The 17,301-nt window shown below is 41.6% G+C and overlaps 1 protein-coding gene across 14 annotated transcripts in view; it reads left to right on the top strand.

Annotated features, from left to right (window-relative positions):
* LOC139449371 (magnesium transporter NIPA2-like) overlaps positions 1 to 9,658 on the top strand; it is a 48,498-nt gene extending 38,840 nt beyond the window's left edge. For all 14 annotated transcript variants that reach the window (XM_071230721.1, XM_071230714.1, XM_071230717.1 and 11 more), the window contains 3 exons: positions 918 to 1,008; positions 5,024 to 5,184; positions 6,852 to 9,658. In XM_071230721.1, the coding sequence (XP_071086822.1) occupies positions 918 to 1,008; positions 5,024 to 5,184; positions 6,852 to 7,477 (878 nt within the window). In that variant the 3' untranslated portion in view covers positions 7,478 to 9,658. The remainder of the gene's footprint in view (positions 1 to 917; positions 1,009 to 5,023; positions 5,185 to 6,851) is intronic.
* Positions 9,659 to 17,301: the final 7,643 nt, after the last annotated feature.

Raw genomic sequence — 17,301 nt, 5'->3', positions numbered from 1 at the left:
AGACCTGCATCACTTCGGGCTTTCCTCCCACATTAAGCTGACACGCCGCAATATAACTGTAATAGTGTTAAAAGCGGCGTTAAACCAACTCACATACATCATGTCATGGTAGATGTACACCGAAATAGGTTTCGTTTGAATAATGTTGTTATTTCATACAGTGAAAAGTAATATCTCGAAGTATTTTCATATTCGTGTTTGACAGATGTTAAAGGCAGCACATGTTGAATGTCATGTTCGGCTGGGGCAATACACAATCATGGATCAAGGCACAATTAATATCCTGGCTTAGAAAGAGTAACACATTGTAGGTGGACATTCATCCATGTTGATTTCCTTGTGGCGAAGGTTAGCATGGCATTCCCTACACAAATTCATGCGACCCGTGAAGATCTGGCCTAGAATAGGTCTTCAGCAACCCATGCTTGCCGTAAAAGGCGACGATGTTGTCGTAAGAGGCGACTAATGGGATCGGGTAGTAAGGCTCACCGACTTGGTTGATGCATGTCATCGTATCCCAATTGCGTAAATCAATGCTAATGATGTCAATCACTGGATTGTGTGGTCCCGACTTGATTATTTACAGACTGTCGCCAAATAGCTGGAATATTGCTGAGTGTGGCGGTAAACAACATACAAACAAAAGACAAACAAACATATTCATGTCGTTCATGGTGTGAGCCCCCTTTAGATTGGGGTTAGAATAGGTCCCCAGAAACCTATGCTGGTCGTAATCGGCAACTTAATGGATTGGATCATTAGGCTTAGCGACTTATTTGACTGCAGGTTATCCTACCTCAAAAACATGGATCGTTGCTTATGATATCAATCACTGGATTGTCTGGTCCAGACTTGATTATTTACTATCTATTTGAAAGAAAGTGACAGGTTTTATGTATTTTCTGATTATGTTTCAGTGATTGTTGGAGAATTTGCAAACTTTGCTGCCTACGCCTTCGCCCCAGCCACGCTGGTAACTCCTCTGGGTGCCCTAAGTGTACTTATAAGGTGAGCGAACACACTGGAGTGAATGAGTGAGTGAGTTGGGTTTAACGCCGCTTTTAACAATATTCCAGTAATATCGCGGCAAGTCAGGTTAATGTGGGAGGAAAGCCCGAAGTGATGCAGGTCTCAGACGTTTACCACTTCGGTGAAACCCACGAGCAGGGGTATGGTGCTGACAAACCTCAAAACATAATCGGGACGAACCGGGATTCGAACCCACAATCATAGGTTTCTGGCTTGCCCAAGGGATTCAACTCTGCACAGCGAATCGCGGCGCCTTAGACGACTGGGCCACTCGTGCCCCCCAGAACACACTGGAGGCTGACTTCTCCGGACCGCCTCCGTGGTCTTGTGGTAGAGCGTCCGCCCAGAGAGCGGAAGGTCCGGGGTTCGATCCCCGGCCACGTCATACCAAAAGACGTTAAAAGATGGTACTTGTTGTTACCCTGTCTGGCGCTCAGCATTAAGGGGCTAAAACAAGGACTGGTCGGCTCAGAGTCAGTATACTGTGTCTGAGTGGGGTATCCATGTTAAACTGCGACATGCCATCTCAGTGTGCTAGCAATATAAATCGGCATCAGTCCGGACTAGTACAAGCAGCCACACACACAAACACACACACGTGCATGCACGTCGCTATATAAGTGCAATAATCTTGGACGCGACGTTAAACCCCATTCCACCTCACCTGACTTCTCCTATTGCCTACAGTGCACTTGGCCTACAGTGTTATCAAAAGCACTTCATGGTTCTGGGTACACAAAAGCAAAGCCTGTTTACCTATACTGTAATGAACTTCTCCATGCAATGCCATTGTTAACAAACAAGGAATAATTTATACTTGTAGTTAATTGTACTCTCCTCACATTGTAATGTTATTACAAATGTTAAATTTTTGATGAAGCAAAACATTTGACATTTGTAAAATTCTTACAGTGAAAAAATGTAAAACTTTTTTGACACTGGAAAAAGATTAATAACTGATGAAAATGCATCAAGTTCCCCTTTCATCTACTGGGTGTTGAGAGGAAATATGTGAACAACATGTTTCAAAGCCACTCACAGGTTTGTCAACAGAGAGTAACATAATAATAACATATACTTTAGACTAGTCCACAATTAATGTAAGGGGTGCATTGTTCATAGTGTATGCAAAGTGCAATAAAAACCTGCTTTGCTGTAGGCGCACTGCACTGTAGGCGCACTGCACTGTAGGCAAACTGCGCTGTAAGCAAACTGCACTGTAGGCGAACTGCACTGTAGGCGAACTGCACCGTAGGCGAACTGCACTGTACGCGAACTGCACTGTAGGCGCACTGCACTGTAGGCAAACTGCACTGTAGGCGCACTGCACTGTAAGCAAACTGCACTGTAGGTGAACTGCACTGTAGGCGAACTGCAACATAGGCGAACTGCACTGTAGGCGAACTGCACTGTAAGCAAACTGCACTGTAAGCAAACTGCACTGTAAGCAAACTGCACTGTAAGCAAACTGCACTGTAGGTGAACTGCACTGTAGGTAAACTGCACTGTAAGCAAACTGCACTGTAGGCAAACTGCACTGTAGGCAAACTGCACTGTAAGCAAACTGCACTGTAGGCAAACTGCACTGTAAGCAAACTGCACTGTAGGCGAACTGCACTGTAAGCAAACTGCACTGTAGGCAAACTGCACTGTAAGCAAACTGCACTGTAGGCAAACTGCACTGTAAGCAAACTGCACTGTAGGCGAACTGCACTGTAGGCGAACTGCACTGTAGGCGAACTGCACTGTAGGTGATCAGCACTGTAGAAATGGAAGCCACTGGCAATTACACAGTTCGTTTAGCAAATGTCAAAGGGAGGCTACTCTTATCATTTAACACTGACTATACGCCTTACTTGTTTATTAATTCTATTGGATAAAGTGGAAACATTAGAGTTGGATAGCTTGTAACTATTAGTTTGCATGACAGTGCTGGCCAATATGTGGCAACGGTGATTCATCATTGACTTTCCTATTTGGCCTTGCAAGTAGATTGTTCAACGTGTAGCAGAGCTCCAGATAAGCTTTTGGTGTTGTGGGTATTTTACCCATGCATTTTAAAATCATTGGGTATCAGTAATTCTACCTGCGTATTCAAATTTCTGTTACCCACTAGTTTTTACACATGTGGGTATTTAAGTTAAATATTTAAAAACACTATTCATCTAGTCCCTGCACACTGGTGTCGTGTGGGTTCGAGAGCTTTATAGTACTCAAAAATACCACGATACTTCCACAAGAAAGTGTGATGGCAAATGATCATGATGTAACTGTCATCGTGGAGTTTGGCAAGGTTGACGGAATGCCCCTTTATAATTTCAAAATAAGTTGCTGATTTGCTAATCGAATACGCAGGGTTACTTCACAATATTTTGATGATACGCACAAGTTTTATTTTTGTAGCGTATCTGTAATGTTCGTTGCGTATTTGATACGGTTGGATTATATTTTACTGTGTATTTTTGCATTTCTGATGCGTATTTCACGCAGATACGCAGCTTATCTCGAGCTCTGGTGTAGAGAATCTCACCATGTTTCATTTGATATCATTTGTCATTTGTCAAAATGGTGTGTTCACTGCAACTGTTACGTTGCCTTCAATGAAATTATCCCTTTTCTCAACTTCAGAAATCTCAGTATTTCACACTGACAGAACACTTAGTATAATGTCACTAGTAATAAGTCTAAACTAGTCAATCTTTTCCATGTCTATAGTTCTTCAGCAACACATGCTTGTCATAAGAGGCGACTACCGGGATCGGATGGTCAGGCTTGCTGACTTTGTTGATGTGGAGGTCAGGCTCTGTGAGGGCACGCCAGAAATCTATGATTGTGGGTTCGAATCCCGGTTCGCCCCGATTATGTTTCTAGGTTTGTCAGCACCATACCCGTGCTCGTGGGTTTCATCGAAGTGGTAAACGTCTGAGAATTGCATCACTTCGGGCTTTCCTCCCACATTAAGCTGACACCCCGTGATATAACTGAAATACCGTTAAAAGCGGCGTTAAACCCAACTCACTCACTCACTCACTCACTCACTCACTCATTCACTCACTCAGGCTCTGTGACATATACCTCGATATGAGGCAATCGATGCTAATGCTTGTGACATGTTTGCATGGTCAGACTGGATTATGTACGGGTCGTCATTATATATCTGGAATATTGTCTATAATAAAATTTCCACTTCATGTTATTAATTGATTAGTGTTAGTAATTGTATGGCTCTGCTGATGTGACTTTATGAGATGAAGATACTTTGGTGTTGGTTTCGCATTTTTCATGTTTACATCTTTTGCATTAAGTGCACTGTTAAGATACTGTAAACTCCAAATATTCCAAGTTGGGGCAAAATAACACTATTCCCCATTTGCCTGCCAAGGGTGATTAGTTTGGAAATTGGGGCGGTCGGGTAGCCCAGTGGTTAAAGCGTTCGCTCGTCATGCCGAAGACCCGGGTTCAATTCCCGACATGGGTACAATGTATGAAGCCCATTTCTGGTGTCCCCCGCCGTGATGTTGCTGGAATATTGCTAAAAGCGGCGTAAAAGCATACTCACTCACTACTAATTGATTAGTGTTAGTAATTGTATGGCTCTGCAGATGTGACTTTATAAGGAGGAAGATACTTTGGTGTTGGTTTCGCATTTATAATGTTTACATCTTTTGCATTAAGTGCACTGTTAAGATACTGTAAACTCCAAATATTCCAAGTTGGGGCAAAATAACACTATTCCCCATTTGCCTGCCAAGGGTGCTTAGTTTGGAAATTTGGGCGGTCGGGTAGCCTAGTGGTTAAAGCGTTCGCTTGTCACGCCGAAGACCTGGGTACAATGTGTGAAGCCCATTTCTGGTGTACCCCGCCGTGATATTGCTAGAATATTGCTAAAAGCAGTGTAAAACCATACTCACTCACTCAGTAGTTTGGAAATTTGGATGAACCCCTGGTTAAACATTACTCAGTGTTTCACTGCTATGGTGTGGTGTTGTTGCAGCGCTGTGCTGGCGTCGCGGGTGCTGAAGGAGCACCTCAACCTGCTGGGGAAGGTGGGCTGTCTGCTGTGCATCCTCGGCTCCACCGTCATGGTCATCCACTCCCCCAAGGAGCAGGAGGTCGGCAGCATGGAGGCTCTCAAGGACAAACTCATCGAGCCAAGTGAGTAGTACAAATTGCATACCCATCTGCGTTAGAAACTAACAGTTTTAGACCACTAGTCCTTATAATGATAACATGTAGCAAAACCCTTAAAAATGGCAAATTTCTACTAGTCCTTAGGATACCTTAACTATTGGGCATTTTGGCAAGGACTATAGGACTAGTGCCAATTTCTAACCCTGCCCATCCAGGGTCCCGTTTCACAAAAAAGTGATCTTAGCGCTAAGATGATCGTAACTCCCATCCTTTAACATAGGCTTACGACTATCATAGTGCTAAGATCGCTTTGTGGAATTAGCTTCAGGTCTTAACACTAGTCCTTTGGTCCAAGACTAGTGAAAATCTAGAGGGACTGGCTCTCGCAAACCCTAATCATTTTACATAGACTTCAAGGCTGATGTCACACACACACACACACACACACACACACATGCACGTCGCTTTATAAGTGCAATGATGTTGGACGCGACATTAAACCCAATTTCACCTCACCTCACCTCACCTCACCTCACCTCACCTCACCTCACCTCACCTCACCTCACCTCACCTCACCTCTACCTCTACTTCTTTGTCTGCCTGTCATCCCATATGGTCCTGTAGGTATTTTGCAAATTTGGAAGAGATAAAAAAAGAATCAAAAGTTAAATAATTTGTGAAAATATCTAATGCCAAGTTTATTTCTGGCATGGCCACAACAAATATGCTGTGTTGTGATGCTTACTATGTATGTGTAAGATTAAGGCAGGCTTTCCAGCAGTAGAAAATAACATTTTTAATCCACTAGTCCTATAATGATAACATATAGCAAACCGCTTAAAATAGCAGATTTCTACTAGTCATTACGATACCTTAATTATCGAACAGGACTAGTGCCATCTAACATTGTTATGAGACAAGAGGGGGCACGGGTGGCCCAGTCGTCTAAGGCGCCGCGATTCGCCGTGCAGAGTTGCGTCCCTTGGGCACGCCAGAAACCTATGATTGTGGGCGCGAATCCTGGTTCGCCCCGATTATGTTTCTAGGTTTGTCAGCACCATACCTGTGCTCGTGGGTTTCACCGAAGTGGTAAACGTCTGAGACCTGCATCACTTCGTGCTTTCCTCCCACATTAAGCTGACACGCCGTGATATAACTGGAATACTGTTAAAAGCGGCGTTTAACCGAACTCACTCACTCACTATGAGACAAGAACCCTTAGTAGTGGTCAAAAGGAGTTCTTGTCATAACCCTAGCGTTAAATGTTAAATATTGATTGTTCCCTCCCTTGAGGACCCAAGGATCCCCCATAACTTCCATCACTGCTTTAGACTTTAATGCTAGTTTCAAATGCTGCAGCCCCCCTGAAGATTCCGGGGTAGAATAGGCAACCCATGCTTGCCGTAAAAGGTGACTATGCTTGTCGTAAAAGGCGACTAACGGCATTGGGTGGTCAGGCACGCTGACTTGGTTGATGCATGTCATTGATCCAAATTGCGTAGATCGATGCTCATGATTTCAATCACTGGATTGTCTGGTCCAGACTCGATTATTTTACAGACCGCCGTCATATAGCTGGAATATTGCTGAGTGCGGCGTTAAACAACAAACAAACAAACACTACATCGCGAACAATAATTTTATGGTGATATGTGACATTTTTCTGAGCGTGGTTTCACTTGCTCTTTCAGTGTTCATCGTTTTTGGCATCCTCGTCATATTGGCAGCTCTCATTGGGATATTCTACTTCGTCCCTCGCTACGGCAACAAGAATCCTCTGGTATACATCACCATCTGCTCCGTCCTGGGCTCCTTCACCGTCATGGGCTGCAAGGGAGTGGGCGTGGCCATCAAGGAGACGTTCCGTGGCAGGAACGAGTTCACAAACTACCTGACATACATTCTCCTATTTGTGGTGGTAGTGTGCATCCTCATCCAGCTCAACTATCTCAATCGTGCTCTTGACACTTTCAACACAGCGGTTGTGACGCCAATCTACTACGTGTTTTTCACATCTGCTGTGATAGCCGCATCACTCATTCTCTACAAAGAGTTTGGCAACATGAAGGTGATGGATATTCTGGGCAATATGTGCGGCTTCTTGACGATTATATCAGGAATTTTCTTACTTAATGCATTCAAGGACCAGAATATCAGTATATCAACGTTAGCCAGTGCACGGAAAGACCAGGTGTCCAATTCTAATGGGGAGCTGAGGAGTGTGACCGCTTATGATAATTTTAATGGTGACCAAGAGAGTTTGCTGACCAATGGGCAGAATGATGAACAGCTTCTGTCAGAATATCATCATCAATGATGGGAGTCTGGTGCTAACAGTCCCATTAGGAAGAAAAAAGAATGTGATGAACATTGAGATGACAATAAGAGGTGTATGGCCTGGCAAAAGCCAGTATTCCACCTACAATATTCCAGGTGAAGATGTCTAAATAATCACATAGAGCAACTAAGTTATTCTTTTGTATTGGACAAATACTATATTTTGTGTATTGATACATAGAAGTTATTTTTGCTTGGAGTACATTTGTTATTAGGATTATGTGTCACTTATACACTCTTTGAAGGATGTATGAGTTTCTCTTGGTCTTTGTATGGTGGTCGATCTAACACTGGTAGGGTGTCCAGACAGTGGTCTTGTATGGTGGTCGATCACTGGTAGGGTGTCCAGACAGTGGTCATGTATGGTGGTCGATCACTTGTAGGGTGTAGGTCAGTCACAGATGTATTGCCTGATTTGTGAACCTCTGAGTGTTCTTTGATCCATCAATAGTGGACAGTTCATCTCAGTAGGATTCAAGGCATGATAATCTATACCCTGTGTTTTCTCAACAAACATGGGGATTCGATGGTCACAATGGCTGCTGACTATATATCATCGAATACCCTATTTTCGAAAAGCCATATTGATCATTATTTGTTGTATTGTAACGATAGGGGTGACATCTTAAAAGCAACGGAATTCATGTGACAGTGCGCACATCAGACCTGTCAACATTGGGTTCATGTGAGGCACAGACCACCTGTGAGAGTAGTCTGTCATTTTTACGAATTTTGGTCCTGTCATAATGAAATGTGAAAGTAAAACAGTGTCTACGTTTCTGTAAAACATTTTAAAATGTATTATTATTTGACACTGTCATGGTCTCCATTGTAAATGAATCATTTTTGGTTTCAATTAATTATGTAGTTTTAATGCTGACTGACACTTTTATGTTGTTCATGATATTCATTAATGGAAACACGGCTAATGTACCAACCAATCAGGTGTTCGAAAACATTTGAAATCACTCGAGTGTAGCAGAAGTCCATAGACAAGGCAATGGAGGTCACGCCTGTTATCAAGAACTCTCTTCCTATCGGTATACAACTGACTTCAATAGCTGAAGACCTACCCATATGAACATGAATATGAGCTTGGATTCTTTCATCCCTCAAAATAACACCAATGTGGTCTTACTCTTACTGTTCGAAAATAGGGTATGCAAAGATATTACAAAGATAGGGCACACCATGAAGCCAGCCTTGAGGCAGTGACCTGGTATGCGTGGTATGCCATTCATGGTATGCCATCCATGCACCCCTAGTTGGCGAGCTGCCGAGGCCAGTCAGTCCTAGTTCAACTCTACAGTTCCTTGTATACCCACCCCCTGTCGTAAACCCATACTTCAGTATGAAATACTGTCAAGGCAACTTTCAAATCACAGAAAGTCTTTGTTAAATTAGAGCATACATTAATTGAGTTCACATGAAGTTCAGCTTCAAATATTCATAGATTGTCACAAACACATGCTCATGATCAAAAGACTCTTGTTAATGACAAGGTACGTTGGTACGATAGATCTCAGAAATGCTTGACTTGGCAAGTTTGTAACCATGACATTGTAACCCTCATTGCAATATGATGGCATGCAAAGGTCAAATTTTGAAAAATGAGTTGCTATGAGTAGCGCAATTACATGTTGTCTGGATTGACAAATCCACTCCTGAGAAAATGGTTTAGTTTGTGTAGTATTCAGGTAATTTTGAAAACGTTTTGCAATCACAAGGGAGTTGATAATATTCCTGTATGCATTATGATATTATGATATTTGATACTTGTATACTGTTCATGGAAGTCTTCTTTTTGCTTTACGAAATTTCAACAGAACGCATGTAATAAAAGTAAAATGTTTTATCCAAATCATATGTTTTAAGGATTTCAGTGATCTTGGGGCCTTTTTAACTATCATTTAGTTTGGATTTCTTTACTTGCGGGACATTCAGACAGGGTGTATATATATACATACATATAAATATATATATATATATATACATATACAAACATATATATATGTCACAGGACTCCGAAGTCGGAAGAAGCATTTTGTGTATTTGTTGTACCACATCTCGATTTTCCCAAGTTTGATGCAATATGATGTGATATTAATGTTAGATATTTTCCATTTCATTTGTTTTAATTGAAATACAGATTTATATATTTTTATGATGTGCATTTCTGATTGTGTGTCGGATAACACAGAACTATTTTCAAATGTTTGTTATGTGTTGACATTGCTGTGAGAAATGTCACAGGATCGATAGGAGCGCCGTCTGTTTCTATTTGTGACTTGGTGTCTTGACTGTGAAATATGTCTCAAAGGGATTCTGTTAAACGGAAAACCTATCTTCTGTAGTGTCGTTTTGCAGAATGTGCGCTTTGTGTTCATGTGTCAGGAAATGCTTACAACTGAAATTTTATTTGCCAAATCTGCATAATAAGAAACATTCCAGTACACAGATCGGTAGGTCAACACTGAAAAAGGAAGGATCATTAGTGATCAGATGTTATTTCGTGTTTCTCTGAGCTGGATCCTGGATTTGTCCAGGAGTCTCATTTAAGTGACCTAGTTGACGAATTTTGAAAAAAAATATATTTTGAACTGATAGTCCTTATTTCCATAAGGGGGCACAGGTGGCCCAGTCGTCTAAGGCGCCGCGATTCGCTGTGCAGAGTTGCATCCCCTGGACACACCAGAAACCTATGATTGTGGGTTCGAATTCTGGTTCGCCCCGATTATGTTTCTAGGTTTGTCAGCACCATACCCATGCTCGTGGGTTTCACCGAAGTTGTAAACGTCTGAGACCTGCATCACTTCGTGCTTTCCTCCCACATTAAGCTGACACGCCGTGATATAACTGGAATACTGTTAAAAGAGGCGTTAAAACCAAACTCACTCACTCACTCACTATTTCCATAAATTTTTTGTCATTTTTGCATCGCACTCAATGCAATTAGTGTCAAAATATCTGATTGGACAGTTGCTATCTGATAATAATCCATACCATACAGGCTGTTTGTGTATACAGTATTCGACGTAATAAGCGGCCCGCTCTAATAAGCGCCCACGGCGATATTTGCTAATATATTGGCTAGTGAACAATCCCAATTAGCACCCCTTCCGATTGATCAATGGACACAAGACTTATTTATTCGTGTATACTACGCACTCGTGTGTTATATGCATCCTTAATTATGGGCAATTAAATTCTGGCAAATATATCTTTCGTATATAAACATTTCAGGATGTCAGCATTAACCACAAAATTTAAGATCTTTCAACTATGTTTTTTTTTTAATAAAATTCTAATAAGAGCCCTGTATTTCTAATTTTGAGAGCGCCCGTGGCACTTATTACGTCGAATACGGTAATGACATCGTAATGTTGATATGACATCACTTGCTTCTCATGATGCAGTTGACCCTGTTAGTACTTTACCATGCTGAACGTAGGACAGTTATAAGATAGATAGCAGGGTTTGACAAATACACCGGCCAACTAGACAAATGCTAGTGAACTTGATCTGGGCCAGTAATTTTACATTTAGACTGGACCAGCTAGCTATTGAAATAATATGGTGTACCAATCATTGACTGCATGAATTGTCATTCATGCAGTCATTAAACCTTGCCAGGCTTTTTGCCACACCATCAGTCTATCTTAGAACTAGTGCAGGCTCGCTGACTTTGTTGAAGCATGTCTTTGATCCCAATTGCGTGGATCGATGCTCATGATGTCAATCACTGGATTGTCTGGTCCAGACTCTATTATTTACAGACCACCGTAATATAGCTGGAATATTGCTGAGTGCGGCGTAAAACAACAAACCAACCAACCTTAGAACTAGTGATCCTTCTTGTGATCGTCTTGTATGGATCACTGTAGTGATCCGTCTTGTACACTACCGGTGTACAAATTCCTGTTTATAGCAAACAAATCATAAAAAGGATGTGATTAGTCGCAGGAATGTGTTTGCTGGGTGCACATATTAGAGTGTATGTGCCAAACACTTGACTCAGATGGGGCTATATTGTCTCGCTGTTTAGTCATACCGGAATTCAATAGTGATGCAGGTCTAGCATTTGATGTCATGTCTAGGTCCGTACCGGATTGCTGAAGAAAGTGGCTATTTGTCCAACATAGTTAAAGATAGCCAATAGAGTGTACCTGCCATTATAACCTGTCTCAGCAAGGAATTGCAACAGTGTAAACAGAGCAGGGAAGAGCTTCATCAATTTTGTAAAAGAGCTTTTCAAAATAATCTCTAAAATGTGACGTTTTTTGATACTTTTTGATGAACAAGACCTTTCTGTGTGTTTGAATGTTGGAATAGCTTCAAGATTACTGTATAACATGGAACTGTGTTACCATGGTTACATGAAAGATTACTATATTACCTGGGTCCACATGCACAAAGCAAATGTAGTGTCACAACCACAGCCAGTTACGAGGATACTTTTATGAGGATTTACACTATGTCCTTATACTTATTTTGATTGTGCACATCTTGGCTGGCTCCATTCACGACTGAGCTTCTGACACTGCTACAGCTGTCAGAATTCTGTAAGAAAGTTCTATGAATTGTGATATGGGGGCACGGGTGGCCCAGCCGTCTAAGGCGCCGCGATTCGCTGTGCAGAGTTGCGTCCCTTGGGCAAGCCAGAAACCTATGATCGTGGGTTCGAATCCCGGTTCGCCCCGATTATGTTTCTAGGTTTGTCAGCACCATACCCGTGCTTGTGGGTTTCACTGAAGGGATAAACGTCTGAGACCTGCATCACTTCGGGCTTTCCTCCCACATTAAGCTGACATGCCGTGACATAACTGGAATACTGTTAAAAGCGGCGCTAAACCCAACTCACTCACTAACCCCAGATCTATTCCACTTGCAGGTACAGAGCGAAAACAAGCCACGGGTGTGTTTCTTGCATTGATATATTACCCATAAGGGCACTGATATAGATGATGGTCTTTTCAGTACTTCTCACTCAGCATTGCAATAATTGTTCCCTTGTCATCGTTGTTTGCTAAGAGGCCCATGGCAGCGTGACGTCATATCAGATCATTGTTGAAAATTAATGAAGATGGAGTCATCCATTGTTCAAGACGATTTCAAGTGACGTCATTCCAACAATAGACTGAGCTGATGTTTCCATAAGAGATCAGGACACACATTTAAGTTGGAAAAAAGACAGGATAATATAAAGAATAATCTATAAGCAACAAGGAATTGCGATGCATGTCCAAATTGGTTAAACTTTTTCAGAAAGTGTAACCACAAGAAAAGAACAATCAGGGTCCAAAGTGATATCTTTGTATTCATACTTATGACGATACGAGTTCTTGGAACTTTGTGATTATTTATTTGTTTGTCTAAAACCTTGTCGACACTGGTAACTTTCACTCAGATATTTTGAACTATATGACTCCTTATGCATGAAGTTTCAACCCTAAACCTTCTCTATACTCAGACTGGATTATGTATATTTGTCATGCTTCTCAACATCATGTAAATTATGGAATCTGGCAGCTTTGAAATAAATTTTATTACATTTGGTCACAGTTATATATATATCTGATAAATCATTCGAGTATGAATCGAGTTTCAGTGATTTTGTAAATATTTTAAGAGAATATGTCTCACATTTTCCACACTGCTATTGTCATGATGTGTGAGAAAAAGGCGTTTTAGTTGCTTTCACGGCAAGTATGTTTCATGGTCATTTTATGTCTCACCATTAAACAACCAAGAAGGTCTCAGTATAAGAAGAATGTGTGTGTGAGACTCGGCCCTAAGAAACATGGGGACATGATGGCACAGTTGTCCAAGGTGACAAAATACACTGTGCAGAGTTGCATCCCTTAGAAGTGCACAGAAAATTTTCCTTGTGGGTTCAAATCCCTGATTTGGCCTTATTATGTTTCTAGGTTTGCCAGCACCATACTTGTGCTCAAGGGTTTCACCAAAGTGGTAAACGTCTGAGACCTGCATCACTTCGGGCTCTCCTCCCACATCAAGCTGACATGCCGTCATATAAATGCAATAGAGTCAGGATACTCACTACTCACAAGTAGAATCATTGAAGTTAACATAGCCACAGACAGCTCCATGTTCTATGCCAGGAGAGAAGCCTCTTTCACTCATCTTTTAACCCCATGATGATTCCGGGGCTGTATGGGGGGCATGGGTGGTCAAGTTGTCTAAGGCGCCCCGTTTAGCTGTGCAGGGTTGCATCTCTTGGTCACACCAGAAACCTATGATTGTGGGTTCGAATCCTGGTTCGCCTGATTATGTTTCTAGGTTTGTCAGCACCATACCCGTGCTTGTGGGTTTCACTGAAGTGGTAAACATCTTAGACCTGCATCACTTTGGGCTTTCCTCCAACATGAAGATGACACGCCGCGATATAACTGGAATACTGTTCAAAGCGGCGTTAAACCCAACTCACTCACTTACTTTAATTACAGGTCAAGAGACCTGTGACCTCATTCAAAATTCCTATCATTAGTGTACAGTACAATCGCAGTAAAAGAACTCCACTAACAAAGCGCAGTTAGTGTGACTTGTAATCAGTTGTTTATTAGTTATATCATGCTAATAGTTGATTGCCCTAAATATCTGGAGAGGTCTCATTTCATGCACTGCACTAACTACAAGGTGTAGACCTAGAAAATGGTCTCAAATGTGTACAACAACCTCTGTTTTAATGATTATCATGATGCAACAGCAATCTTGGGAACTTGTAACAACAGCCTATCACTTTTATGGGCAGTGGGGTAGCCTAGTGGTTAAAAACTTCGCTCGTCATGCCAAAGACCCGGGTTCGATTCCCCCATGGGTATAATGTGTGAAGTACATTTCTGGTGTCCCGTGCTGTGATATTGCTGGAATATTGCTAAATGCAGCATAGGAGCACACTCACTCACTCACTATCACACTTGTGGCTGTATTTCCTATATACTAACACAAAGGTTTAAATTTGAAGTTGTTAGTGTCGAGTACTGGATCTCTGGTCAAGGTACTTCACAGCATCTTAAAGTCTTCGAACACAACATCGAAGATCTGATGATATTGTCATAGCCCATGAAAATTTTGTTATATTTCTGTTGTGTAAATGTACAGATGTAACTTTGTTGACAAACTGCCTTTCATGTGATACAGACACAATAGAAATTGTATGAAATAAATATCTATTTCAGAATATACATGACTTTTTAGTTTTGTCTTTTTACACTTAGAACATTTAGTAGGGTGGGGTAGCCTTGTGGTTAAGGCATCACTCCTTATGCGGGGCGGTCGGGTAGCCTAGTGGTTAAAGCGTTCGCTCGTCACGCCGAAGACCCGGGTTCGATTCCCGACATGGGTACAATGTGTGAAGCCCATTTCTGGTGTCCCCTGCCGTGATATTGCTGGAATATTGCTAAAAGCGGTGTAAAAACCATACTCACTCACTCGTCACTCCTTACGCAAAAAGCCTTGGTTTGATTCTCTACATGGGTACATTATGTGAAATCTGTTTTAGTGTCCCTGCCATGATGTTGCTTGAAGGAGCTTACTCACTCACCAGTGAAGATCTGGGGTAGAATAGAATGACTTGGTATCACTTCGCACCAAAGACAAAAACGAATGATCTATTTTTATGATTTTATTTTTGTATTATGATTGTTAACACTGACCATGCATGAACATTGACATGACCTTTGACTCCTGTAGACTGGGAGGTCAGACAGCATTCCTCCGTCTGTCCATCCATCCGTAGGTACACACGTCAACGACCGGGCAGGTTCGGTAACTGTACAGCTAAAACAATATCAGGAACATAACCAGGCACCAGGGGATGCAGAGACTTGTATGATCAGTTGGCTTGTCGGGTATCACCTCAAACAAAAGGATGTCAGCCATAGGGGAAATGCATGCAAGCGAGTCACAGCCATTTTGGAATATTTCTGTAATCACCAAGCAAAGGGAGATAACTCTACCCTGCAGCATCACAACCTGCTGCCTACGAGAGGGTCTGAATATTCGTTTTTGCTGCGGAAGCAATTATCTCGCTCTAGGCAACATGAGCATGTTTCTACTAATTGTACATCATATATTAAATAATAAATAACTACAAATAAATAACTCACAAGTGAAACGTAAATAAAATCACAACCAGATGGTTTTATGAAGGGATTGAAAAGTTCATATTTACAAGACGAGCACAACTGATCAAATAAGTGACTGGTGAACTGTCATGTATCTAGCCTCGTTCTAGTTACATGTGAAGCCACGATCATGAAGACCGAGGGGTGTTCCTTTGCACAAAAATTTATAAATAAATTGCACTACAATATATGCACCACTCCATCAACACACAGCCCCCTCAGCGAGACTAGAGAAGAGGGGTAGAATGGAGTGGGGCTGGAGTGCTGGTGAGGGGATGTATAGATGACGCTGTACACAGCTCTGTACATATGTACTACATCTGTACATGTGACGCAATCAGGGTCCGAACACGACCAACATTTTGCCTGAACTGCAAGTTGGTGACCTTCCATGTAAGATTGGAACTAAGTATTCGTGAAAATATGCAAACATGTAGAATTACAACCATATTTTGGATTAGCTACACAGGTTTATCATTTGGTAGACAGAATTTGAGTGGACCACCTCCAAATGGTTACATAATACAATTAAAGTACTGTTGAAAAACAATGTTAATCACATGCATAGGTTGAAATGACTACATTTTGAGACACACCTCTATCCTGGAAACAGTAGAAGATAGAGAAGAGTTTGTGTGTGTTATTTAATTGCAGAAGAAAACATTGATTTGGAAATAACAAACAAAAACAGCATCAATTAAGTTCACGTTGCTATGGAAACACAAATCGTGATATGAGTGAATATTGTGGCAGCTTCAAATGTGACGGACAAAGAACCAATGATGAGTTTCTCGCACTGCCTTGCTAGAGGCAGTGACTGCGATGGTGCTACTTGTACACAACAATCAGATAACGTGAAACAAAAATATGCATTTAAAGACATGACTCCTCAACCTCACCACTCCGTGCATCATCTGCTCAGTTTGTGTTGGACAAGATGGTCATGTTATCTAATTGAATAGACAAAGGAAAACAATATCCAGATCCCTATTACTCAAAAGGCTCCCTATCAACCCATAAGAGCCCCTATCAACTTAAGGGCCCCTATCAACTTAAAAGGGTTCCTATCAACTCAAAACGTCCCCTATCAATAAATTAGGGCCCCTTTCAACTTAAAGGGTCCCTATCAACTTAAAAGGGTCCCTCTCAACCAAAAAGAGCCCCTATCAACTTAAAAGGGTCCCTCTCAACCAAAAAGAGCCCCTATCAACTTAAAAGGGCTCCTATCAACTTAAAGGGTCCCTATCAACACAATAGTGTCCTTAACTTAAAAGGGTCCCTATCATCTTATAAGGGGTCCTATCAACTTGAAAGGGTCCCTATCATCATATAGGTGTCACTATCAACTCAAAAGGGTCCCTATCAACTTAGGTCCCTATCAACTTATAAGAGTCCCTATCAACTTAAAAGGGTCCCTATCAACTTAAAAGGGTCCTTAACTTAAAAGGGTCCCTGTCAACTTAAAAGGGTCCCTGTCAACATAAAAGGGTCCCTATCAACTTAAAAGGGTCCCTATCAACTTAAAAGGGTCCTTGGTAATGTTTCCACACCTTGTATGGCTACAATGGCTACAGCTATACATACATTGCTGCAGTCGTAGCACTGTGATTGCTTTGTGAAACGCAGCCTTGAAAGAATTGCCTCAACAAAAGGCAAA

Source organism: Haliotis cracherodii, unplaced genomic scaffold, assembly GCF_022045235.1.
Source record: "Haliotis cracherodii isolate W230 unplaced genomic scaffold, xgHalCrac1.p SCAF_8, whole genome shotgun sequence".
Taxonomy (NCBI): Eukaryota; Metazoa; Mollusca; class Gastropoda; order Lepetellida; family Haliotidae; genus Haliotis; species Haliotis cracherodii.
Note: the sequence above shows the minus strand (reverse complement) of the source record. Positions and strands in the feature narration are given on the sequence as shown.